The sequence below is a fragment of the Apium graveolens genome, chromosome 6 (assembly GCF_009905375.1).
Source record: "Apium graveolens cultivar Ventura chromosome 6, ASM990537v1, whole genome shotgun sequence".
In the NCBI taxonomy this organism is placed as follows: Eukaryota; Viridiplantae; Streptophyta; class Magnoliopsida; order Apiales; family Apiaceae; genus Apium; species Apium graveolens.
In genome coordinates, this window is record NC_133652.1 from 220,283,845 (window position 1) to 220,311,206 (window position 27,362).

Genomic DNA, 27,362 nt, shown 5'->3' on the forward strand with positions numbered 1-27,362 from the left:
AAAAACGAAACCCTGTAAGGGAACGAATAGACTTAACTTCTGCGAAACCTAATCAATGTTTCCCAAAAGTTGGGGGGCAAATGATAGGGATAAATAAATTATGATTGTATAATTAAATACTGCATTAATTGTACAAACTGTGGGCTGCTAGGCCCAATAATAAGATGTATAATATTCAGACCAGAAAGGTTAAGCCTGATGGACCAGATCAGGCCTGGTGGAATAAAAAAGGCCCAAAAGCCCTGATTATTAATTAATTTCGTAATTAATTAATAAGGGAAAAATCAGCTATTGAGAAGAGTCCCGATAAGGATATAAATCCTTATAGATTAGCCTCAAAGGGACCTAAAAGGATAAGGAATCAGCTTCCTACTTCCTAGGTATCCTAAGTCTATCCTAATTCAGAGGCTTGTCCACCAAGTCTCCTATACCAAGTCCAATTCAAGGACCACCAACATCTATATAAGGGGCCTCACCCCACAAATCAGAACTACGTTTTTTGACTTGATCCTTGGCAATCAGCAAGGTACGTAGGCATCTTGTTAAGACAGATTGAGTCACGAAACACAAGAGCAGTCAAATCGAGCCTCAAAGCTCACGTTCCTTAATATTAAATACAGCAATTATATATATTAGTTTTTAATCCATAACAACAGACTCCACCTTCCTAGGAACAGTCTCAACTCCCATAGCAGAGATAAAATGTCCCAAGTACTCAATTTTCTCCATCATAAAGCAACACTTGCTTTCTTTTGCAAACAATGAATGTTGCCTCATCAAACCAAATACTAAAGATAAATGATGACAATGAGCAGAAACAGATTTGCTGTATATAAGAATGTCATAAAAAAATACTAACACACTCTTTCTGAGCAAAGGTTTGAAGATAGAATTCATCCATCCTTGAAAAGAAGCCGGTGCATTAGTAAGCCCAAAAGGCATCATTAAAAACTCATAATGACCACTATGAGTCTTGAAAGTTGTTTTGAAAATATCCTCATCATGCACTCTTAATTGATGGTACCCAGCTCTCAGATCAATCTTGCTGAAAATAGTTGCCCATGCTAGTTCATCAATAAATTCATCAACTACTGGAATACGATATCTATCTTTGACTGTTTTCATATTTAAATCCCTGTAATCCACACAAAGTCTCCATGTACCATCCTTCTTTCCTACTAAAACAACAGGAGAGGCAAATGGGCTAGCACTATTCCTGATAATACCTCTTTCCAGCATTTCCTCAATGAGTTGTTCTATCACATCCCTCTGTTTTAATGGGTATCTATAAGGCCTAATATTCACAGGATTAGCCCATTCCTGCAGAAGAATCCTATGATCAAATATCCCTCTTGTAGGAGGTAATGCATCAGGTTCCCTAAAGATATCAACATCTTGTTCCTTTAACTTGGAGAGATCACTGATAGGACCCTGATCTGCATTAATAGTTTCCACTGATTTTCCCTGAACCCCAACATTAATAGAATCTTTGCTGGACTCATCATCAAGGGAAGAGATCTCATTGATTTGCACAAAACACAACTGAGCAGCATTTTTGAATAATTTGGAAGAATAATCACCTTTCAATACTTTGAGTTTCTTTGGGGAAATTCCCCTTAGTTTAAACAAGTTCCCTGCTAACATGAATTCCATGATCAAATTCTTAAAATCCCATCTCACTGTACCCAACGTACTAAGCCATTGTACACCTAATACCATATCACAACTGCCCAGATCTATCAACAACACATTAGCAGAAAACTCATGACCATTTAATTTCCAACAGAAATTCTTAACTACATGTTGACAAACTAGGTGATTACCATCAGCTACAGTGACTTGTTGATCCTGGATTTTCTCAATCTTACATCCTAAACTTGAAGCCAAATGTATATTCAAGAAGTTATGGGTACTTCCTGAATCAATGAGAATATGTAATGCCTGTTTTGTCATTATTCCATTGGTTACCATTCCTTTAACCCTCGTTGTAGAAAAAGTTTGACTCTCAGCCAATGCATTCACAGAAATACAGGGTTCAGATATATCAAAGACAACATCATCTAATTCACTGTCAACTTCAACACAAACTGATACTTCCCCTGGAATTTCGACTGTAAACAACTGAGACTCTTTAAACTGACATTTGTGGCCTCTTTCATACTTCTCATCACAGTAATAACACAAACCCTTGGCTATCTTTTCAGCTCTCACGTCAGCTGAAATAAATCTAAAAGGTTTGTTGTTACTCTTGAACCCCGAAGTTTGTATAGGTTTTGACTGAGGAGTTGGTAGTAAAGGTGGTTTATTAACATTGGAGTTGAAAATAGAAGGTGAAAAAGATTTCTGAACAGATGATGAATAAGTCATTTTAGGGATCTTTTGTGTATTTGCCAGAATAGACTCTTCCTGCAATCTAGCATATATGATAGATTCACTAACAGTACTTGGTTTAAAGGCCTTAACGAAGGGCTTAAGTGTTGATTTAAGTCCTCCAATGAAACTTTCCAGAAGATAAGTATCAGGTAACACATGATTAAACTCTTCCATTAGAGATCGTAAATTCTCAAATTCATCAATGTATTCTTCAATGGAACCAGTTTGTTGTTGTTTTATTAAATTGTTCCACAACAATGAGGCCTGTTTCATCTCTAAACCTGGCGCTCAAGTCGGTTACAAACTCAGACCAATCCACATTTCGTTTAATTGACAGATAACTAAACACCCAAACTTCAGCCTTATCACATATATAGGAATTTTACACAAGGAAAAGTACTTCACACAATTTTTTAACCTAATTTCTTGCACCACTGCCATCGAACTTAGGAAATTCAACTTTAGGAGTAAAACCTAGAGTTCTCGGAAAGTAATTATCTCCAGTAGTATCAATTCTGATTGTTTCGGCCGTTGAACGAGTAGTATCATCTCTCAGGCCTTCTATCAAACGGTTAACACTCATCTCACACATCATTTATCATTTCATCAAACTTTTTATCATTTTCCTCTAAACGCTTCGCGATTACACGCGATTGCTCCTCGATCTTACTGTCAATGGAATAAGAATACGTCTTAAACTATTCCTCCATATTCACAGCAGCCGCGTAAGTTTTCCGAGTATTATTAGGAGTCAGAATTCACAATTACGCAAATAAGATGCGTTGTTTTAGCTCTGATACCATTGATGCAGGGAAGCTAATTATACTAACAAATTGCAGTGATTTAGTACAAAGAATTGAAGAGAATAACTAAGAAAAATAGTAAGAAAGATAGAGATAAGAATAGAGAGAGAGAGAGAGAGAAATTTAGAAGTTTGGTTATATTTTCACATAAAATATATTTCTCCATCAACAACCCTCTTAGATCATGTCACTGTTTTCTGATTACATACATAAACAATCACGAAGCAATAACTACATACTGTACTACTAATAAAGCATGACCATATATTATTACAACAATAATTGGATTACCCCATTCTCAACAAAATTGCCATGAGTGGCTTTAAATACTAGGGGATATTAAAAATAGGCGTATCCTTCCATTCCTTTCTCATTAAATCTTGCATTCTCATCACTTTAAACTTTAATGTCATACTTTGATTTTTAATTTTTTTCTTCTAGCAATTACAACTAGTGAAACAAACACAAGCAGCGAAATGCTGGATAAAAAGGCTACTTTCCAGTGAAGGGCACCAAGTGGAGATATTAACCGGTTCTCCTTTGTGTCCTGCGATTCATAAGATTTGATACTCAAAACATTAAACAACAATACATGTACATATTAATTTAGTGCAACCAAGGAAACACGAAAATAACATATATACTCGGTCTATGGCTGGTGATGGTAATGATAAATGCTTACCGACACCTAAATTACACATGTACTTTTGATCGAGATAACTTGTCATTAGCAACATCAAAAATTCAATAACTAGAAAACCTAAAAGCTTATGTTATATCTCAGACCAGCTAAGCGATCATGTATTATCATATTTTCTACAATCAACTATGAACTGTGATGTAAGTTTTGTTCTCTCAACCATACTGTTAACTCTTTATCTCCTTGTTCTCCAACTCTAAACCCCTCCATATCTTTTTCCTATAGACTGACACTCCACGGTCTCTTCTCCCTACCTCCTATTTTAAACCCTCTAAACCATAAATTTCATTCACCCCCTCCCCTCCCCTCCCCTCCCTTGACAAATTTGACTCGGGAACTCATTTTTGACGTTGACAACTGAACTTAACTATTCCTGAATTTCACAAATATTAACTGGTATCTTAATTTCACGTACTTGATGACTTTGATCAAGAACAGATTAATCTGGAGGAAATTTATGGATTCCGATGATCAACAGGCAAATGGTTGAAGATGCTTAAGCACGAACTAGGGTTAGTTGGAGCTCTTTTGCAATCTTAATGACATCCAAAGACTTCCAGTGATGACACTTTAGAGAAATAGATAAACTTTCCGCCCTTAATTTTCGTTGCTGTCCAAGCAATTTGACAGAAGTACGTTACATGTAAGGGGATGAATTGTTGGGCCATTTAGTTGATAAAAAATAAATTCTGGCTGCCAAAGTGCAAATAAATTAATATGCAATCTACTTTTGTAGTCATACTGTAGTAGGCAGAAGAATTTGAATCACAAACTAAGACTTTTATGTAGAGTTTGAGAAAGGAGGAACTTACTGGAGCAGCCGACTTTAGCGGCATATGTCTATGTTGCTTTGCAAAAATGCCCTGTGCATACTTGTACAGTTCCATGTCTAGAATATTAAGTGACATGATCTCCTCGAGTACTAGTTTGGGAACATGCAGACGCGCCTGACAATTTTCAAAAATTAGGATTCTGATATTTGTATAGAAATAATATTTTATCTGTTGAACATATTTGTATATAGAAAATCAAGTCTGAAAATGTACAGCTTCCCAGTTGCCACTACAAAACAATTTGCAGCTGTGTGGACAACGTTGCCACTGAACCATACCTAGATCTCTCCCTCCTTACCTTCCAAATAATTAAATCGTACATTCTAGATGGTCTTAGATGTAAATAATGATAATTTTTGAATAATACTATTAAGTGGATCATTAATTTAATTGAAATTCTTTATATGAAGGGTAAATCTGTTATCTAACATGATCATAGAAGATAAATGCATGCTTAGATTCATATATAAAGTGATGAGTGTGAACTCAAGAACCGTGGCCCCTTATAATCATTCTATCATACTTGCTCATCTTTAAGTTTTATAATGCTTTTTATATGCACATCAACATGAAGATTCTAGCAAGTGAATGGCTAAGAAAGTCGAATAACAATATTGTTGACCCATACTCTCTTCAAGTTTGATTTGCAATACTAGAATTGGTGGAAATTATCAAGCTTCATATTTTTGCCAAGTCCTCTAGGTAAACTTTATCCTGTGTAAGCTAGCGCAAGCATTCCTCAAAAGGAAAATTCTTTCTGGAGGAATTAATTTACAGAGTCCGATCCAGTGAACCACCTTGGTGTAAGAATTCGTAAGAACTATGTAAACCACAAGAACAGCAACTTGACGCAGAAGCTTAACTTCTACTGTAATATATATTTCCTGCTAGGCTATGCTTTTTATCTCAAAATCAATTTGCAAGTAAAGTACTGAGTTAATCAACACTTAAATTTGTTAGGAAATTCTTCTCATCTCGGAAGTACCAACTAAAGTCATCTGACTAAGCATTCTCCCGAGGCTTAGCTGCATGGTCTCGACCTTTTCCTTCTGCACTTGTTCATATTGTATTTTGCAGTATTTGATCCAAATTCATTAAAGTTATAATTTGAGAAAAAAAATCCTTGACAATAATTTCAATAACAAATTTGCAATAACAAATTTGCGGTGGTTGGTTCTGCAAATTTGTTATTAAAATATAAATTTTATGTTTTTCTCAAAATATAGTTTGACGTTTTGGCATCAAATATTGCAGAATACAGTATAAACCAAAAAATTCGCGGTTCTCATGCCAAGGGGGTTCCCGTTCAAACCATAGCCTTAATTTTTAATTAAATAAATAGCTGTTTCGCAGCTCATCCAGGAGATGTGGGTACAACATAATTAAGATTTTCTTGCAATTATCTTGTGAGACCAAGCCCACATGCCTAAGAGCAAGTCATAATGTCTCTTAGCTCACTCATATAAAATAATAAATTATGGCTCTTTGAGCATCTCCAAGAGACTATGCATTCTTAACTCAAAAATAGAGGGTGAACAAAATTGTTGCTCCAAGAGGCTCCTAGTGACTCTTAAAATGACTAAGAACCTCTTCTCTTCTCAACATTTTTTTTGCTAAACCTCTCCTCTCAACTATAAGAGCATAATTCAACTAAAAACTAATATTACACTCACCCCGTCCTACTCCCAACAAATTGTTAACACTTTTCTTTTTGAAATGTCCCATCCAATTGTTAACATTTCTTAAAATAATATATTTTTCTTCACTAATTTTAGTATGTCCCACTAACTTGCGCACTTTTCTTTACCGTTCTTAATTACCATGCCCCACCCATATATTAATAGTTGGGTGGTATGGAGGGAGTACTATATATTCATAGCTACACTATCTTTCTCTCTCCACTTCCTTTTATACTCTAATGAATTGAAAATGTTTTTAAAAATAAAATATTAATTGAGGAGTGAATATAAAGAGAATTGTTGGAAATGAGCACAAATACTAAATCATTAAGAGCCAATAATTTATATTATTTGTAAAGAGTAAACCAAGAGTGTCTTGAAGATGCTATAATAGTTTAGGATACAAACAAGCATTCTAGTCTCCAAATAAACTCCTTATACCCCTACTTAATTAATACTTTATCATCAAAAGTGGACTCTTTCACATAAAGTACAATCTATAAGAGAGACGAAAATAGTGGTTCTCATATTTTATTATAAAATATTGGTTAGGAGATCCTTAACAGGAGCAGGATGTTACTTAAAAAATAAGCAGTGAATCGATGCTCTTAGTGATTTGATGAACCGTTTGGAGATTGTTGGAGCACATTTATTACTCTCATTCCTTAAATTTCAATTTAGGAGCATGAATAGATAGTCTATTAGACTTGCTCTAAAGCGAAACAGATTGAACAACCCATAACAGGTGGATCCAATAGAGATAGCAACCGTGGTACACATAAGTTGTTATTTAGGATGATACAATCTAGTGACCATTTCTCTTACAAAAAATATGTATGATCCATAGAAATTGAAATTGTGACCATTTGACGAAAAGAAATATCACCTCCTTCGTAAAGTTTGCAGGAGAGATTCTATTTAATGACATATTCCGTCTTTGTGCTTGGGTTTTACGTAAGTTAGAAACACAGGTCTCATAAGCTTCCATAAGGTCCTCCACAGTCATCTGACGTGGTCACAGAGGGCTCTTGAGTGGAACTTTAATATTACAATGGTCATAAGTTAGCAAGCACATTAGAACAAAGGAGGGTGTTGTGCTTACATTTTCATTTGTGACTTCAACTGTTGTAACAGGAGAGATCTTCTTCACCATTCGGTATGAACTACTATTCTGTTACAAAGGCAATGCACAAAAAAAAATCATCATGCAGGAATCTTAACCACTTTTCAATTGAAAAAAAAAATCGCATATGACAATTATCTAAACAAATCCCAGTAAAGAGCAAAAGGTTGACAGCTTTTACCTGATGAAGCGAAGTGTCAGACTCTGAATCTGGAAGTGAGAGTATTTGTTATGCAGCAAAACGGATTAGTTTCATAGTTAACAATTAATAAGCCAGTCAACTAGAATGATCCTTGGAACCAAGGATTATATCTTACAATTTTCTTATGCACCCAAAATGTGGTAACTGAAAATTGTTAGCAGTAACATCTCCAATCTCCACACATGCAAAAGTTTTTAGAGCAGCAAAGATGGGGAACAAAAGTGAAGAATACTTATATATAATATTAATTGGCTTATGTATATTATAGAGGGAATTGTTTGCTTGCAAACTGTTCACTAGCTATATGTACCTGAATCACTGTGAATCGTCTGCTCAGCAGTTGAGTCTAATTTCATCAATTGGGTAATCACTTGTGCACCAACCACATTCGAAAACAAAGTGGCAGATTCCTTGTGTTTCTCAGTAAGTCCAACAAACAACATGTTGTCCAACCTCTTCTGCAAGATTTGGAAGAATCTAACATCATGCAGGCACATGGCAAATTAGCGTACTATCATCTAACTGTATGTATGTAACATAGCATCACATTGTTACCTTAGCAACTACGAGTACATGTTCACCAAGACTTTGATACTTCACAACGCAATCACGTACTTTATGTGAACTCTCTAAATTAGAGTTATTGGTCAATCCTGCAATCTTATTACAATATTAGTTAGCGAAACAATGCAACATATACTGCTTATATATGAGAAAGAAGTTAATCTTTTAGTAATCAATGAGTGCAATAAATAAGACCTGTTAAAAGTATATATCTAATTAGTGGCTTCTGCTAAAATCTTAAGCCTTTGGGAGAGGTGGTCACACAACATTGGCTTCAGAACTCAGGTCACACAACATACCAGACACATAATTGTCTTGTTGAATTTATTACCTTTTATATATATACGTCAGACAATATGACATATCAGGTTACAGTTACGTATGGAATATTACTCATTTTTCCTCTCTGTTAAGAATCAAATTTGCAATCAGAAAACAGTGGAAGTGATTAATACTTATGATCACAATCCTATAAGATCTATGTGCAATTAAATTCATTGTTCTTCTGTTGTCCTCTGTGACTGTCACAATGTAGCACTATATATAAAGATACAATAGCCACGAAAAGTTGACCAGAATTTTGGCTGATGAACAAAATGGAGATCATAATCACGACTCATTTCATTCTTATAAGAGAACCATTACATGTTTGTGCCTCTACACACATTATTATGACATTTTCGCTATGGTTTGAATGATGTTAAATAACCATGAAGACCTAATGGGTGGTATTACCAGTGCTACCATTATTTTACAGTCAAACATTTTCAAGTATATGGCAAACTGAGTAAGAAACTTAAAAAACTTGGGACGGTCTGCCTTGAAATACAGGCATATGCTATGATACCTGAAATGTAGCTCCATTATGAATAATGTCCTGAGCTATTGGATTATGTATGTATTCCAGTAACGGCATTACTGTGTCCTTCATACTGTATGACTGGTTACTTAAAGTAGAAGCTGAGCCCTTGAGCTTTCTGGCTTCTCGCTGTCATGCAAAATTAACATTAGGCATATATAATCCAAAAACAGTACCGGAAATGTATACTAACAGTATACACTGCTATGGTGCTATATGAACACAAGTTAAGCAAGCGGCACACTACTATAGAGCCATATAGGTACAAGTTAAGCAAATGGCACATTATTTTAGTCAGTTCATTATAACGGAATACGTAATGTTATATATCATACTAAATTAGTGATGACACTTTATTATGCTTCCAATATATAATGATCTATGGTCGTTTCCTATAAACTTCAACTTCTAGATCCAGAACCGTTGGCTATGAATATAGGATTCCACGAAAAAAATACAATTGAAAAACATAAGAGATTCCGGCCATGATTATTAACACTAATACCAGTCTGATGTTAGTTCATCCAGTGTTACCGACGCAAGGTCATAATGTTATTACGAAGACGACTAGTCGACGACTAGTCCGCGACTAGTCGACGACTAGTCCGCGACTAGTTGACGACTAGTCGACGCGAAGGAACTCAGGCGCCGAGAGTCTCGAAGCCCGACTTGTCGTCGACTAGTTGACGTGAAGGTCTCCCAAGAGTCTCGTAACCCGACATGGGTCTTCATAACAATAAATGTGGTGTACCGTGCATATTTTAAACTTACTATTCTATTACTTTTGATTTAAATTATAAAACTAACATGTTCAATTATATTATATATTAAATCAAGTAATTATATGTATAATGAACATTTTGTCGAATTTTTACGACTAGTCGGGCGACTTATCGACTAGTCTTCACGAAGGTACTCGGGCGTCGAGGTAACCTTGGTCTCATACAGACCCAAAACTTGACCTGACTTTTCAGTGCTGTCTTAATACCAGCACCTGATTGCAATCCAATATCCGAGAAGCAACTATATATTTTTTTGGAGAGTAGGTGTTCCCTCGTAATTTGTAAACCTAAACTTTAAATGTAGCCTTTAGCACTGAACTTATTGTACAATGACCAGGACAACGCATGGTGATCTCAATTTCTATGCTTCCATAAGCCAAGCACCTAGAGCGTAGGCTCCCACCTAGAAACTTTTTTGAACTTTTTTTAAGGCAGTTGTATAATGGACACAAAACAAGGGTGAAATTCAACATGTATATTTATGAAGCAACAAGCTAATAAACTAGAGAGATCACATCTATTGTAAGATAGTGAAATAGAAGCAAAGAACGTAACAAGTTACCAAGGTTATCACGGCGCCAAGTCGACCCTCGACGCCCGAGTACCTTCGTGAAGACTAGTCGATAAGTCGTCCGATTAGTCGTAAAAAGTCGACAAAATGTTCATTATACATATAATTACTTGATTTAATATATAATATAATTGAACATGTTAGTTTTATAATTTAAATCAAAAGTAATAGAATAGTAAGTTCAAAATATGCACGGTACACCACAATTATTGTTATGAAGACCCCAAGTCGGGTTACGAGACTTTTGGGCGACCTTCACGTCAACTAGACGACGATAAGTCGGGCTTTGAGACTCTCGGCGCCTGAGTACCTTCGCGTCGACTAGTCGCTGACTAGTCGTCGACTAGTCGTCGACTAATCGTCTTCGTGATAACAATGCAAGTTATGAATTCTCTTAAATATTTCAACATAAAAGAATCCATTCACCAATTATTTTAACTTACATTGAATTGGATGAGCTAATATAATGGTGCACTGGGAAGGAACAGAATGGGCAAGTAAAATATGTTTAAGTATCAAAATCACATCAGGTCCAATATCACTTTTCCACTGAGCTCATACTGAATTTACACTAGACATCGCCAACTCAAAATAGTTTTAACTACTTCTTTGTACGCTACAGATGTGCCAAATAGTTATTTGTACTTCTAAAATGAGGTTACTATGGGCATAATTTTTTAAGCACGATGGGGAAATCGACACTTATTGAGTTTTCTGGGTTGAGTGAGTCTTCACCTAGAGTTCTGTAAACAAAGTGATATTGTATTCAAATCAAATTACAGACTCCAAAAGATCTAGTTCATGACAGAGTAGAACAAAAGTTTAATTGCCTAAAAAAGAAAACGAAGAAAAGGATTAAAAAAGCGTACACATATATACTTAACTTAATCAAGTAAAGAGCGACTCTAAAATGCGAATCACAAGCCACAGTCAATGATTACTCTCCAGACGATGTAGGATATTAAATCAGATAAAAAAATACTAGCCAGAGGGAGAGGGAGGGAGAGAGGGAGGGAGGGAGTGAGGGAGGGAGGGAGGGGGGAGGGAGGGAGGGAGGGAGGGAGGGAGGGAGGGGGGGGAGGGTGATAGCTAAAACTGTGATAGAAAAGATACACATCTTAAATCAATCGTAGTTTACGAATAACTACATTCTTAAATTTAAACCCTAAGAGGTCATTAATCCAGAAAGTCACCATTAAATCTTAAATCACAATTTTGTCAGCGCAGAACAAATCCTTGCCCACAAGGATCCCTAAAGTCTAGATTAGTTATAATTTAACTGATTCTTCCTTTCTAATAAGTTTTTTCTATAAAAATCACTTTTTTTGCTAAGTATAAAAAACACCTTGGGTACATGAAGCACAAAACCAAATCATAAATCTAAAATCTCTTCGTTACTGACTAGAAGAGTATTCAACTTTAAATTACAGATTAACATAATTTTATTCACCACATCAATGTATTGAAGCCTCATGAATCTACATTGCTATTTTTCAAAAATTTAGCCTTCGACAGTTTATGCTATATTGCTATCCTAAACCTTCGATGTTAAAATCCTTTAAGGTCACATGATGCATATGTAGTCATTGTTTCTCAGCTAACTCCAGCAGGAAAACTGATTTTTTTTTCCACTTGTATTGGTAATTAAAATTAAGACTGAAATGTTTTGCAATTAAACGTCATTGGAGTTCATATGAAAAAGGAGAACACCTTTCCCCAAATAAAATAAAGAGCAACATCTTTTGTCATTTATCTCCCCTTATCCTCGAGAAACTCAAGAAAATCAGAGGAATCGACCAAATCTTTTAAAATTATAACTCTGCTTTTTTGAAATATTACAAGGAAATTTTGTTTATTTTGAAGACCAGTAAAGCATATAGCATTCACAAGTCAATCAAAATAAAAACAATTCCCACACAAGGTATTCAAAAATAGGGTAACAACAGATAATTCAGTGAAAAGATAAAGAATCAACAAGGTAAGATATATGAATATTCTAGACAAAAATACCCGTGCAAATAGATCCTCTCTCATCCAAGGAACCAAATACTTCCAAGGCCATATGTCCAGTGTGCTAACTCCAGCTCTCTTTGCGCGTATGCGAGCAGACATTCTTGTGGCAGATGTTATGTTTGGATGAATCAAAAACCTAGCAGCAACCTCTATTGAAAATTCATAAGTGCTAAAAATACGGTCAAGTGGGTTCCTTAGTATGGTCATTGCTGAAGTTTTATCTTTTGGAAGTTTGGACATGATGCTATAATCATCATGAGTAGATAACAACCTGCAATCTGTTTTTCTGCAAGTAAGAAAATAATCAAAATTTAATAGGGAACTTAAGAGAATTTACAAAGTCAAGATCGTTTAGATCATCAGAACTTTAGAGTCCATATTTCAAAATTTATGCTAATAACAAATGAAGCATTTTGTTCTAATTAAAAGTTTATTTGAAGATTACTTCCACATCATGTAAACAACTTTACATTTAAAGGACGACATGCACACTTATTTAACGAATTTCATTTTGAGTTAGACAGTTAAGCAGAATAACAATTGAAGCTAACATATAAAGACTATCCAATAAATTGAATATCTGAAAGAGCATCTTATCCAAAACCTCTTGCAAGGAGAAAAACATAGGCACGATCACAGAAACAATAGTGGTAAAAGAGAGAGTCTGGCATTTAAAACTCTGTTAGTTGATTATGTGACAATATTGGAAATAAATCACATGTTTCCAGGCATTTCCTGTGTTCGCATCTTCCAAATTCAAATGAATAAATCTCCAAATATAACTACAAATAAAGCATAAAACACAAGACTATTTGGGAAGGACAAAACGATAAAAGTATCCGCATAGGCAGAGACTAACAATGAAGACAATAATTTTCATTACTAATCATTTTTACTAATCTGAGCCTCTTCACAAGTTCTTTTATAATCCTCAGAAAACACAGCAGAGCTTGATCATAATATGCTTGCATCTCATTAATCTCATCGAATGTATAGGACAAGCACTTGTAATCTAGAGTTCCAAGCATATCACTGTATGAAACATATGCAAAACTTCTTTAGGCACCATCTTGGACTCAATAATGAGCACTCAAAATAAGGGTCACTTAATTCTATTTGTCAGTGGAGCCTAAGGAAAAACTCTAAGTATTTATCTATTTTTTATAAGAAAAAAAAAAGCAAAAACCTTTATGGACAAGAAACACAGTGAGGCAAGAACCAAAGAGTCAGAACACTCCACCTACAATAAGAGGGTAACATAACAATTTCATATGAGGTGGTCCATTCACTATACATTCTATCATCAGCTTTAAGGTCTTTTAGTTTACATAAAGTGATCACCTTCCCACATTAACAACAATAAGATGAGATAAAAAGACGTAATGTCACGGTTATACCACAACAGAACATTTTCCAAACTCCACTTAAAGCAAACCATAGTTAAAAGAGGAAAATCTTGTTCCAGAAAGTAGTAAAACCCCTAAACAAGGTAGAATTTTCGGTTTTACTAAGAACGAAGTATGAAAATATATAAGGTTCACACAAGTCGACATACCAAACACTTGAAAATTTTAAAAATTCGTTCACTTCTAAATGTTCGGCTATAAATATGTGAATGAAAGTTTAATATTTTGGATGTTTAAAAGCTTGTATACTTGCAACTTGTATAGATATTTTTGGATGTGTACACTGCAAATCTTATATATTATTATAATACATTGAATCTTGAAATTTCTCAAATGCATCAACTCGACAGTGTCTGACTCGATGACAGAAAGCAGTAGGAAGAGGATAATATATTTTAACCTCTTACTGTGTATTGTGTAATGTCATAACAAGGGTACCTCATCTAAAGTGTGAATTAGAAAAGCATGCCAAAAAAAATGTTTTCCTTATTCCCTAGTGCCTGACTTTTGACATGGTGGCCTCAAGGGTAATAGGTTGATCGACGCAATAAAAAAAGGTCAAGTTTCAATTTATTCACATCAATACCTCAATCTGCAAGTGTCATGTATAAAAATTCAAGGTCCTTGATGTAAATTTAACTTATTTTGAGTACTTAAAAGTTGAAACCATGCACGATGGAAGCAAGTCAAAATTCATATTCTGTATTTAACTTAATCTCCTTTCCTTGTTAAATTATGCAGATTTGGACTAAAATCACTCCTTACTATGTCTAAAATTGTGGAAGAAAGAAGAATCATGCTCCCAATTTTTACTTTAAATTTAGACCTTCATTTTTATATTACCTTTTGTTTTGCCGTTTTTCTTAATAAACTATTTATTAAGACGACTTAAGGCCAAGTTGAACACTGAGGAAGGCTGATGGTCAATTCAATGACCTGGCCTGCAGTGCTAGCTGACAAAATAGCTAACTGCCAGTATCATGTAATAAAAATGAACAACGTAACATGTAAGTAATAACAACAAACATGAGAATTTAAGTCACCTGGGATTGAACCGCAACTTGTCATAAGAACGAGGGCACTCCAGAGAGCTAGAGCTAGAGTACAGCTTTTTTAAGAAACTGTAAACAATATATATAAGTGTAAATAATGACTTAGATTTCTTTCAAGGTGTTTATTTGAACTTGTACCTATAAATAAGGATACAAATTTCCACATGGAAATAATAATATACCATTGATAATATGTCCGCCCTCCTGTTCTTGGAACATGAAGGAAGAATAACAAGTCCCGTAGTATTTGTTTATCTTCTTCAACATCTGGGTCTAGAGAAGCAGATGCCCACTGCTTGACAGTAGTTTCACAATGCTCAAAATCATTTTCGCTGGAAGATGCTCTCTTTATGGCACAAGCTGCGAAAGTAGGTCATGTCCCATAAGTAGAGAGTTCAGTTGGAATTATAATAGCTATATGAAGCACGTTAGCATTTCCTAGATATTGAACAGTTTAACAAGGATAATGGAACAGGGTACAGAAAAATGTCAACTCTATATTAAAGCGGCTAGAACTGTGCAATGTCAATCTCTGCATTATCTAAAACAAAGCAACATAAAATAGATACAATGCCAAGAAAAAGATTACATATTTTTAATCAACACACTGAATGTAGAAAACCTCATAGCTTACTTTCCAACAAAGTTGTAATTAAAAAACTTTAATCATTACCTTGACGAGCTACAATGATTTCACTTCTTTCCTTCTACTTTTTTTTTACATATTTAATATTTGGGCTAAAGGGAAGTGTGGGAGTAAGGAATTCGTACATACCAACCACAATAAACAGAAGCAAAGCCAACTTAAGAGTATGATCCATCATCCATCCACTGGATTCCAACTCTAAAATTTGAGCAAATCTACATGGTCAGGATAATACAGTTAAAAGTATTCACCTGCATCTTTAAAATTAACTTTAATAATAGAATTTCAAAACTAACATATCAGTAATTATGATTAAATAAAAATATAAGATAAAAGAACAAGCACGATGGTTACACCACAATTATTAACAAACATAGGACTAATTACAAAGTCATACAACTTTTACCGACAGCACTACCCATTTACTTGGGGAGGTGGCCCAAAAGATCTTTGTTGGGTCAAATGGCAAATTAGCACACAAGGAATAAAGCAATGAGAGCAAGTACTTAAGAAAGCACTAAAAACTAGCAGGGAGTCCTTCAACCCCAACCCCACAGGGAGCGTAGGAGATATAAAGGTATCTTCTAACCTTAAACGTGTAACTTTCAAAGGCAACTTACTACACACCCAATACCTCAACATGGTGCGAGAGAGGGCTGTGGCATTCAATTTGAAAGAATGCAAGTGACAAAATCTCAAAATTTTGGCATTCTTCACAAATTGTAATCTTAGCAAAACAATATTCTTGAACAGAAACCTTGTTTAACAGCAACTTAATATATAGGCAGGCATGAAACAAAGTACGAAATCCAGTGAACTTGAAAGGTATAACTATGCTAAAAAGAAAAGCAATCACTATAATTTGCGCAATACCCCTACTAAAAATCCATTCCAAATTACTATCATTTTTAATTTCTTAAGGAAATAAATATGAGGGTTTTGTAGCATCCAAATTGAAATCAAGATATGAGGGACAAAAGAACAAACACAATAGTAATAACAGATTACAGAAGACACAAAAAATTACCTTGGAAGTGAAGGATTAGTTGAATACGAGGAGGAGTTGAACGAATGAAATCAAGTCAAACTCTGTTCTGTTCAGTGTGTTAGGATGATTGAACAAAGGCCCTTGCTATTTCAGTTAATAATGCCCAAATTGTCGGGAGAAAGACCCAAAATGTCATCTCATATATAATGTTCCGTTTTTTAATATATACAAAACGGAACATCGTCTTCCGTTTTGTCTCTTATTTTTTTAATAAAGTAGCAACGTGACTTCAAGTCACGTTTTGTATTTCCTTTATTTTCTGTTTTGTTTTCTTATTTTAAGCTTGTTTTGATGTATTATTTAGGGTTCCGGAAACATCATTTAATATTATGTTTTTCAATATTTATATTTATTTAATATTTTTAGAATTTATAAATAATACCATAATTTAACAATTTTTAACATTTAGAGTTCACCAATTCCCTTTTGGGTTTTGGAAACATTTAAAAACAAATTAATAAATGTTACACCGATTTAGGGTTTAGGTTTAGGCCCTAAACCCTAGAGCCTAAACCCTAATTTAATCTAGGGTTTCTAGGAACCAGAAATATTAATTTTAAATTAAATAATTATAAAATTAACAATTTTTAATATTTAAGGTTCACCAATTTTCTTTTGGATTTTAGAAACATTTAAAAAGAAATTAATAAATGTTACACCGATTTAGGGTTTAGGATTTAGGTTTTAGGGCCTACCTAAACCCTAATTTAATCTAAACCCTAGGAAGCAGAAATATTAATTTTGAATTAAATAATTATAAAATTTAAGGATGTAACTCAATTTAATAATTTTTAACATTTTAGTGTTAAACAATCCCCTTTTGGGTTTTAGAAAATAATTTAAAATATTTTTTATTAATTTATGAATTAATAAATTACAAGATATAGTGTTTTGTTTATATTTTTTTAAAAAAAGGGTAAAAACGTTACTTTATGTGACGTTTTGCTACAAAACGCTGCTTTATCTAACGTCTTACCCTAAAAAAAATCAAAGTGCTAAAACGGTACATGAAGTTCCGTTTTCCCGTATATAAAAAAAATTAAAGTGCTAAAACGTTAGACGAAGTTCCGTTTTACCTTTAAATAAAAAAAAAATCAAAACGGAACACGATGTTCCGTTAAGAAGTGACATATAGGGTCATCTTTTTCGAAAATGACAATTTAGACCATTTTCTATGTCAAAGTGACATATAAGGCCACCACCCAGGATAATTAACCAACCTACCTTCAATCTTGTTCATCATCCTTTTTCCGCATGTACAAGGATGTCTTTTCGAATTATTACTTTCATTTTTTCTTCAATTTTATTCAACAAAACTATATCTGTACTATACTATAATAATCGGAATCGGTATAATATTGCATGTATTTTTTTGGTTAGTTTGGTTATCCCCAATTATGACTGTTGTATCTTTTTAATCAATTGATCAGAACCATTAGATTCGAATACTAAGAATATGCACTGCTCAAGCTCCCAAGTTCGAACCCCGCCAACAACAGATATTTATATTATTATTTACACAATACTAAAACTCATAGGTTCGAACCTACCCAACAACAAATATTTATATTATTATAAATATACTGACAAGGTAATAATTCAAAAAGAAATTTATTATAATTTTAAATAATATAAAAATATTAATGACGACCCGTGCACGAGTTGTAAAGCTAGTTCTTCTTAAAATATAAATTGGAGTAAGGGGATTTTGGTTTTACGGTTTTGTACCGGTGTTGTGACGTCCCTTAAATTCGGGTGTCTGGATTTGACGTTATCCCACAAAAATCCTTTTAAAACACTTTTGAAAACCTGTATTTTTGAAAAGATAATAAAACCAAAGAATTGAAAACTTGAAAGCTTTAGTAAAAAAATTAACAGAAAACAGTTTAACCACCTAAAAACAGGATCGCATACAGGTTATAGCATTGAAATTAGAATCAACCCCTATTATTAATAACTAACATCTTTTACAACATGAAGTCATATTTGATAAGAAGAATCACTACTTCTCTATTTACAAACCTGATTTACAATTGAATCTCAATAAACAACTCTAACTCAAACCATCCTCATCAATATCACTGGATACCTTATTTGACCTCTGGATAACTTAACCACTCATACTCTTCGCCTAACCTTAGCCTTAAATGTTATCGTACTCGAACAACTAATCTTTACGCCTTTTTGAAATGGTTAGAAGAAAAGTAAGGGTGTGCAACAATGCTCAGCAAGTACCAATATAACAATAACAATCAGAAATAGTTTATCAAGAATTCATAAACGCGGGGTATTATACAAAATGATTCATCAATCTTTGTATCAATTGAAAACTAGGAAATTCAATCGTTCAAAAGAATTATAAAACTCATCTATACTATATTTTAATAGACGAAACATTAAACGTTTGGTAGTTGGTCCGTCGGCACTTGCTGAAATTACTTAAGTACCCTTACTTAATAATTATTATTCTAATTGATTAGTTAGTTGAGTAGTCAATTCTAATTCTAATTGATATTAAAATCAACTTCCTCTATCAATTTTAATTATATTTCATATCGAATTTTATATCTTTATAATTGATATAAAAGTCAACCTCTTCTACCAGTTTTAAATTTTAATTCAAATTGAGTCATATATTATTCTAATTGATATTTCAGACTAAAATCAATTTAGGCAAACTAAATATATTGGATTTTGTTGATATAATGCGCCTCAAGTTAAGACAAATTAATAATAAATATTACTGACTCGGCTAAATATTTTTTACTATTGAACTAAGATAAATAAAATAATATATATTAGTTATCCGTGAAAAAAAATATATTATATAATTCATCCAAACTAACACAAAATTAAAAATTCAAATCAAAATATAATTCGACCAACTAAAATAAAATCATATATAATAATTAATTGTGGTAAAACAAAAATATCTTATTGACCTGGAATTTAAAAGACTAAAATTAAACTAAAAATAATTAGTTGGATTTGGCCGGAGTAATGGGCCGCTGGATAAAATAAAATAAAAATGTAAACTACTGATCCAGGATAAATCACACTAATATTAGACAAAACATAATTCATATCATTCAAACATTAATATTATCTTTTTCAAATAGCTCTGATAGTTAATCGATTAAGTAATAAACTCGCTAGAATAATACTTTTTTCCTGGTACCGATGCTATTACTTTTAATAGATATAAATGTTCTAAAAAAACCTATAAACATATACATATATTAATGTAATTATCATTAAGTCATATCTTTTAAAATTTTAAATAAACAAATTTAAAAATTCATTCAAAATAGCTTTTTAAATATAATATAATATTAAAAAAATATTTGTGCCATCCGTGCATGACACGGGTTTTAAGCTAGTTTTAACTAAAAACCCAAGGTTAGGTTGCTGATCAGTCACGCACTAACCCCGAACATGGCTCACAACCATGATCTCTATACTTGATCCAAGGCACAATTTGGCCTACATTTGACCACGAATCTGGTCCATATATTTTATAAATACAATCCAATTCTAATAATTCAATTCAATAAAAACATTCATTTCCATAAACAGAATCATAATCAACAGTTATAAAAACATTTAACTAAAACAATATTTTCATTTGATAATCAAATCCTGTATGAAAGAGTTTCAACTTTGTAATAACAAAGGTTTGGTATTTATGACAAGAAAATAGGTATACAAGGGTGTGTATTCATCGAAAGAAAGGTATTTGGTGATTTTGACGTGGTATCGTATCGTAGGGTATGTGCTCATAGAATGTGATAAAGTGTTTGATTTTTCAGAACTTGAAGGTAGAAAGGAATCATGGGTTTCATTCTCAGATGTAAAGGTTTACCAGATGTAGTTCACAACATAAACATGATACAATAATCTTGAAAGAAACATCACAATCTGTGCAACATATATAAGAAATGATTTAGGAAACTTGCCTTAAATTCGATTCCAAACTCACAACTCAACCTTATACTTTATACTCCACAATCTATGCATATCATAATTCACAGATAACCTCTGACTATACTTTATCTACAACACATTGTTGCTTCCTCGAATTACTCCTTATTGGCTTTGTGACACCATTTGACCTTCTGTATGTCTTCGGTATTGCACGTCTCGTCCGGATCCTTTACGAGAATAAGACAATACTATAATCACTAAACAGTCTATTGATTCTAACTTATAACTATCAAACTCCGCATCTATAATCCTTTGTTAGATATTAAATGCTCAGAATGTAACACAGACGGGGGGGGGGGAATGTGTTTCTTGAGTAATTTTGTGTTTTTTAAAACTTGTTTGGATTTTGGTGAATAAAGCAGTTAGTAATTTGCAGAGATATTGAAGTGAGCATAAATAACTGTTAGATATATTTGATAATGTCATGACTAATATGATTTATGTTTAGTTTTCAGATCTTACTTAAACAGGACAAATCAGTACTTAACTGAAATCATCACTTATACTTGTTAGGTCTCAATATATTTGTAGAAGGGGGGTTGAATACAAACAATACCGTTTAATCGAATAAAATGCGGAATAAAAAAGTGAAATAAAATTCAAGTTAAATAAAACTATTATTAAACTTGAAAGGTGTTACAACAACGGTATCGTTTACAAGGGATTAATCTCAAATAAATTATTCCAAATCTAGAATAAATTGGACATGAACTTTTTCTATTTTTGTAATAAAAAGGATCAAATGCTAAATGCAATTTGAGATTAAGTTCTAGGGATTTTGATCCGCTAGATAGTTACACAAGAACAAGAAAAGGATTTCTAGTGGTTAAGATTTAACAATAAATACTAGAAATGAATGTCCTGAGATATTGCAGTTGAGAATAATAAGTTCATTGCTTTCTGTTTTTCTTTCTGTGTTCTTGAGTAGTTGGCTGTATTCAATTCTATATGTTGAAAATCAGCTGCTGTTGTTAAGTAAACAAAACAATCCACTTGATCCAGAAAGACTTTCGGCAAGACAATTCATTTGAACTAGAAAGACTTTCGGAAAAACAATCCATTTGAACTGGCAAGACAATCAAATGAACTGGCATGACTTTCGGTATGACTATTGATTGTCATACCGATTGTCTTGCTAATACAAAAGATAGTCTTGCTGAATTAATATAGAATATTAATTCAAAATCAATTCTGAAAATATATAATATTAATTCAGAATTAATTAATCAATTAATTCAATTAATCAATAAATTAATCTCTACAGATATAATTTATTTTCTTAATTAAATTATACGACTTAATTAATTAATAGAGAATTAATACTACTCTTGAACATCAACCATTCTTCTGAAAATCTTCTGATAATTATGAATCAATTCCACACTTCAATGTTGACACTCAATGTACTGTCTGGTTCATGAGTGACTAACTTCCGTGACGTTTCTTCATGCCTTGACTTTGATACTCTTGATTTTCTTCAGACTAAATCCTTGTAATTAATTGATACCCTGACGAGATCTCTGTTACTTGATTAAATCCACAATCTTGATTTATATCACTGAGGCTTGATCAATTTCTTGAGCTTCTTCCAGTGAACCAAGTCCTCAAGACTGTAGATGAACAATGTTACTTAATCCTTTGACATATGTTACTTTGAGAGATCTCTCTGACGATAGAACCACTATTTACTTGTTACATCCTTATTTGAGTTGAGTTAAATCCTCGAATAAACAAATAGGCTATGACATATGCCTTTCAATCTCCCCCTATTTGTTTGTTAGACAATAACAACAAATACCTAGAGGATAACTCAACTAACAAATAAGAAAAAGATATAAACAATAATGCAAAGTAAATAGCAGAAAAGTTCTGGATTATATTTAATATTTTCCAGATTCCAAAAGAAATTTACAAGTGAATACAAGATAGATGTTCCTCTAGACTGAACATATAACTACATTAGTCTATCTTGATTCATAAAGCTCTAATCATATTACATTGAGTTTTGAGCTAATTGAATTCAGTTGTCTTCCCTTCCGAATTCACCTTCTTCCAAATCTTGAAGCAACTCCTTGTCAAAGACACAATCCTTTTCAGAAGTGAAGCTGGCTGGCCTGACTGGTTGAACTCCAACTGACTTTAGCTTATTCTTGAACTGATTGTACCTTTTAATATTCTTTTCACAATAAGCTTGAATCAGATCAGCTGCTTGAGTTTTCAACATGGATGAATATCCAGCAGTTCTTAAGTGATGTTCCATCCAGACAAGATGCCTAGCTGAGTAGTCTTTAAGAGATTGTGAATCGAGCTGGCAGATTTGAAGACAGTCAGACTTAAAGAATCTTACCTGATGATGATTGTTGACCACTTGAGGACTAGCTCTGCTGGCAAACTCTTTGGCCTTTCTCGAAGAACTTCATTCAATTCTGAGCTTCTCTTGCCTTTGTTGAGAAGAACCCAAATCTCTGATAAAGAACGATTCTCAAACAGATGAAGTGACACCTTGAAGGATCCTTCGCTCTGACAATATACAAATATGCTCATTTTATTTAGAGATCTGTCAAAGGCAGCTGTGATCCTTGAGACTTCAGTCTTTATAGCATTCATGTACACGTCATTGTTTGGATTAGAGATCTCCAGCTTGTCCAGAAGATGTAGAAACTGTCTATCATTGTTTGTGCTTAGCTGAGGCATATCAAGTACTCTCCTAGCTTCATCCCATTTTTCACCAATCTTCAGTCTGACATCTCTTCTCCTTTCTTTAGCTTTAATATCATGAAGACGTTGCTTTTGAAGAGTTTCCGTTCTTTGGATGTCTTTTCTCATGTCAATGATCTGGGATACCTTTTTGAGTTCAACTTCTTTTCTTTTCAACTCTGATTGCTGCTGCTGAAACTCTTTCTCAAAAATAGGATCCACTTGTGCTTCCTCTTCCCATTCTCCAAAATCACTTTCCTCCTCAGCTTCAAAGAAACCATCTTTATCTCCCAAGACTGATTCAGCGGGAACGTCACAAATATCAAAGTCATCATGTTCTCCACTATAGTAGACATCATCAGCCTTGCATGTGCCTCCAGTAGAAGAATCTTTTTCTTTTCCCTTTCCACTTCTCCCTTTCTTCTCCCCCTTAGTTGAGGAATCCTCTACAGACTTTCCCTTAGATCCTCCATGACCTCCATGACCTCCAGAGCCTGAGCCTTCACCAGACGGCCCTTCAAAGAAAGTCCTTTGTTCTTCATTAGGGCAGTGAGAATTTTTGATCATGAAGTACAAGTGCTTCATCCCTTCATTCAGATGTTCCATACCCGTCTCTATCTTCAGAAATCTGGAGGAATCCAGTGAATGATTCATTTCAACCAAGTCTTCAAGAGAAGTCATTCTTGTATGGAGAGAGCAGAAGTTTGAAATGTCTTCAGCTGATAACGTTGGAGATGCCTGGATTGAGTTAAGCTTTGGTACAACAGATGTCTTCAAATCTGATATTTTAGTCCTGATGAGAGCCAGCTGATTATTGACAAAGGTAGATGAAGAAGACCGTTCAACCACTTGTGCTTTGAATGATTTAGCTTCAGCCTGACTTTTTGCAAGTTGTTCCTTGAGATCAGCAATTTGAGCTAACAGATTTTCAGTGTTTGTGTCTGTGTGTGCGCTCACCTGAATATCTCTTCTGTTTGATTCACTCAACTCACGTGCTTGTGTATCTCTCAATATAATTGCTCGTGAGGAGTCTTTCTGATGCTGATCTTCTGTACCTGCATTTAAAATCACCCTAGCCTCTTCAAGAGAGGTCAGTGGTGGTGCAACGGGAATTCGTGAGTCCCGATCCTCAGTCAAACCTATCTTTTCATGTGAAATAGATGTTTGAATTGCTTCAGGGATAGATTGACCGAGTTGCCCTCCACTTTCTCCAGATAAATCTGCGAGTGGAGAATCCCGTGAGGGAGCCAGAGGTTTTGGGTCTGGGAGGGGAGAAAATGACTCTATTAAAGGTGGCTGAGAGTCAGATTTTCCCTCAGAAGCATGTGACTGCTCTTCTGCCGTAACTATGGCAGGCACTGTAACCGACTCAATGTGCACTCCTCGCTCCGTGTCCTGAGTATCATCTATTTGTCTGTATGCTTCCATTGTGAGTAATCGAAGTGTGCTTGACTCAGTACAAGATGCCATGGCCCTATGGTGAATTTCAATAGATTCATCCTGTTGATAGAATGTCTCTAGTAACTGTTCACTGGCCATATCAAAGTCCATGTCCTGTTGGGAGGACAAGGATGGGCTTTCAGATGCCTCAGTAAATGTTCTTCTTTTCTTGGGTGGAGGCAGAGCTGAGGGTTCATTCACATCCAACAACATACTACTTCCTACTAACCTTCTAGGCAACATTTTAGACAGTGGGGGAGAGGTTGAGATAGGTTGTGACTCTGTGTTTGGCTCTATGACCTGGGATTGAAGCTGTGGTTCTACAACTTCATGGTCAGTCCTATCAACCACTAGGGGTCTTTCAATAGAAGGAGGAATAGTTTGAGTTTGAGGAATTATTACCTGCAGAGGAAGAGCATCTGATGTTTGAGCCTGGGTGGTTTGAACCACTGGAGGTTGAGCTTGCTGTTCATGACCGGGAAGATTGAAGATAGGTAAAGGAATGTAAGTGGCCATGAAAGCAGATACAAGTACTGGAACTTGCATGAATTTGAAGGTTGTGTCTTGGCGTGTGTAAATCTTTTTGCTTACTGGAGGGGGTTCGGTTACTGAAGAGTTAGCAAAAAGAGCTTTATGCTCAGGTGAGAGAAGATGTTCTGCTATGAGCATGAGAAAACGAGCGTAGTAGCACGAAACCCTACGATTTGTAGAATGATCACGTAAAGCAGTAGTGAGACGTCTCAGAAGAATGGGTAAAAGTAGTTTGCCAAAATTGATCCTTTGATTGAAAACAACCGCAAGACCAATATACTGCAGAGTGGAAGTGATGTTGTGAAAGTTGGATTTAGTGTAGTTGGCAAATACTTTAGAAAGTGTATCGAAGAAAATGTCCCATTCAGAAACCAAATTGGATTTAGACAACTTGGTTAAGTTAATCACCCCCTGATAGTGAATAACATGGAAAAAGTTTGAAATATCATTTTCAGAGGGCAAATTACAGAAATTGTCCAATGGAAAATTTAACGCATGATTGACGACTGTTTCATCAACTACATACTGTGTGTTTGCCACGGTGAATGAAAAAGATTTAAAATCATTGACCACAGTAGAGGTTGTGCAAATCAGTCTGAGCAGATCAACATTTAAAATCACATTTGATTTAATAGCCGAGCTAACAATCGAATGGTCATTTAAAAATCTAATCCATGGCTTAAATTTTTCCACATCACATTTATCTGGATTAAAATAACCAACAAGATTATGCGAGACAATTTGGAAATTGAGAGCCATTAAAAAATATAATAAAACACACACTTTCAGAATTTTAAGAGTAATATTAAGAAAATTCGAATTAATTAAATTAATTTAATAATTCGAATTAAATCAATTATATCTGAAAAATTTAGAAAGTAATGTATCTCGTTAAAGTTCTTAACTCACAAAAGCAGATATGCAAAATCACAAGACACAAAACCAAATAGAAATACATAAAAAAAACTGATTTTGGGGAAAAATCGAATTGAAGTATAAAAACAAAAAAAATGGGCAGCACTTCTGTATGTATATACGTGTATGTATATATAACAGGAGTGAAGTTTTGTTTGCTGAGTAAAAACTCGAGCAAGAAGTATCAATGGAGGCGGTTTTGATCTGTTCGAAATGAGAGAGAGAGAGAAATAAGAGAGAAAACTGTTGGAATTTTGAAAGAGTGAACTGAATGAATTACAAAAAAAAACAAAAAAAACAATAAGTAGAACAATTGGTATGACAATCGAGGAAAGTCATACCGATTGTCATACCAGGAAATTGAGAAACAAACATACTAATAATATAACTGGTATGACAATCTGATAGTCATACCGATTGTCATACCAGTACTAAATAAAACAAATATTATCTGAAATAAATTTTATTACTGGCATGAATATCAATAGTCATACCGATTGTCTTGCTAGTTATAAAATTAAACTGAATATATAAAAATAAACACTTATATGTACTGGAATGACTTTCAGCAAGACAATTTCAATTGTCTTGCCGATTGTCATTCAGGTATAAAATTAAAACAGATATATATATATATATATATATATATATACTGAAATGACTTTCAGCAAGACAATTTCAATTGTCTTGCCGATTGTCATTCTAGTATAGAATAAAAAGAAATATATATATATATATATATATATATATATATATATATATATTATATAAAACAAATATAAACAGTTTTTAACAAATACAGAACATATTAAAAATTTGCAGAAAACTACAATAAATACTAATATAGATATGGCAGAAAATATTTACACAATTAAAATATTTCAGAGATAATTATATTTTCAGTCCAAAAATAGATTTCTTTTGAATTTTAGCAAATAAAATTCGTAGAAAAATATTTTTAGAGAAAATAAAATATTTCGAGACATTAAAATTAACAAGTTGAATAAATAAAAAAGATAAGATAATAAAACTTACATAGAAATAAGCAAGAAATTATGAAAAATATGATAAAATAAATTTGCAAATGAATTTTTAATTTATTAAAAATTCATTTGTAAATTCATTAAAGAACAGATTTCAG

The 27,362-nt window shown here is 33.7% G+C and overlaps 2 protein-coding genes across 6 annotated transcripts; both read right to left on the bottom strand.

The window, feature by feature from the left end:
• Positions 1 to 639: 639 nt before the first annotated feature.
• Positions 640 to 2,646, bottom strand: LOC141665749 (uncharacterized). Its single transcript, XM_074471731.1, has one exon. The coding sequence runs from the start codon at positions 2,644 to 2,646 to the stop codon at positions 640 to 642; it is 2,007 nt and encodes a 668-aa protein (XP_074327832.1).
• A 766-nt stretch (positions 2,647 to 3,412) lies between these two features.
• Positions 3,413 to 16,769, bottom strand: LOC141666715 (protein-tyrosine sulfotransferase). 5 transcript variants are annotated; one of them, XR_012552332.1, is made up of 14 exons: positions 16,634 to 16,769; positions 15,736 to 15,821; positions 15,143 to 15,320; positions 14,952 to 15,029; positions 12,500 to 12,788; positions 9,125 to 9,265; positions 8,269 to 8,373; positions 8,024 to 8,171; positions 7,693 to 7,721; positions 7,491 to 7,559; positions 7,275 to 7,394; positions 4,689 to 4,823; positions 4,292 to 4,486; positions 3,516 to 3,723 (listed from the first exon to the last, which is right to left on the bottom strand). XR_012552332.1 is itself a non-coding variant. In XM_074472872.1 (13 exons), the coding sequence occupies exons 2-13, from the start codon at positions 15,782 to 15,784 to the stop codon at positions 3,586 to 3,588; spliced, it is 1,479 nt and encodes a 492-aa protein (XP_074328973.1). In that variant the 5' UTR covers positions 15,785 to 15,804; positions 16,634 to 16,769; the 3' UTR covers positions 3,413 to 3,585. The 5 variants fall into 5 exon arrangements, 4 of the variants coding, with proteins under 4 accessions (XP_074328973.1, XP_074328971.1, XP_074328972.1 ...); XM_074472872.1 differs by lacking the exon at positions 4,292 to 4,486 and having other exon boundaries at positions 3,413 to 3,723; positions 15,736 to 15,804; XM_074472870.1 differs by lacking the exon at positions 4,292 to 4,486 and having other exon boundaries at positions 3,413 to 3,723.
• Positions 16,770 to 27,362: the final 10,593 nt, after the last annotated feature.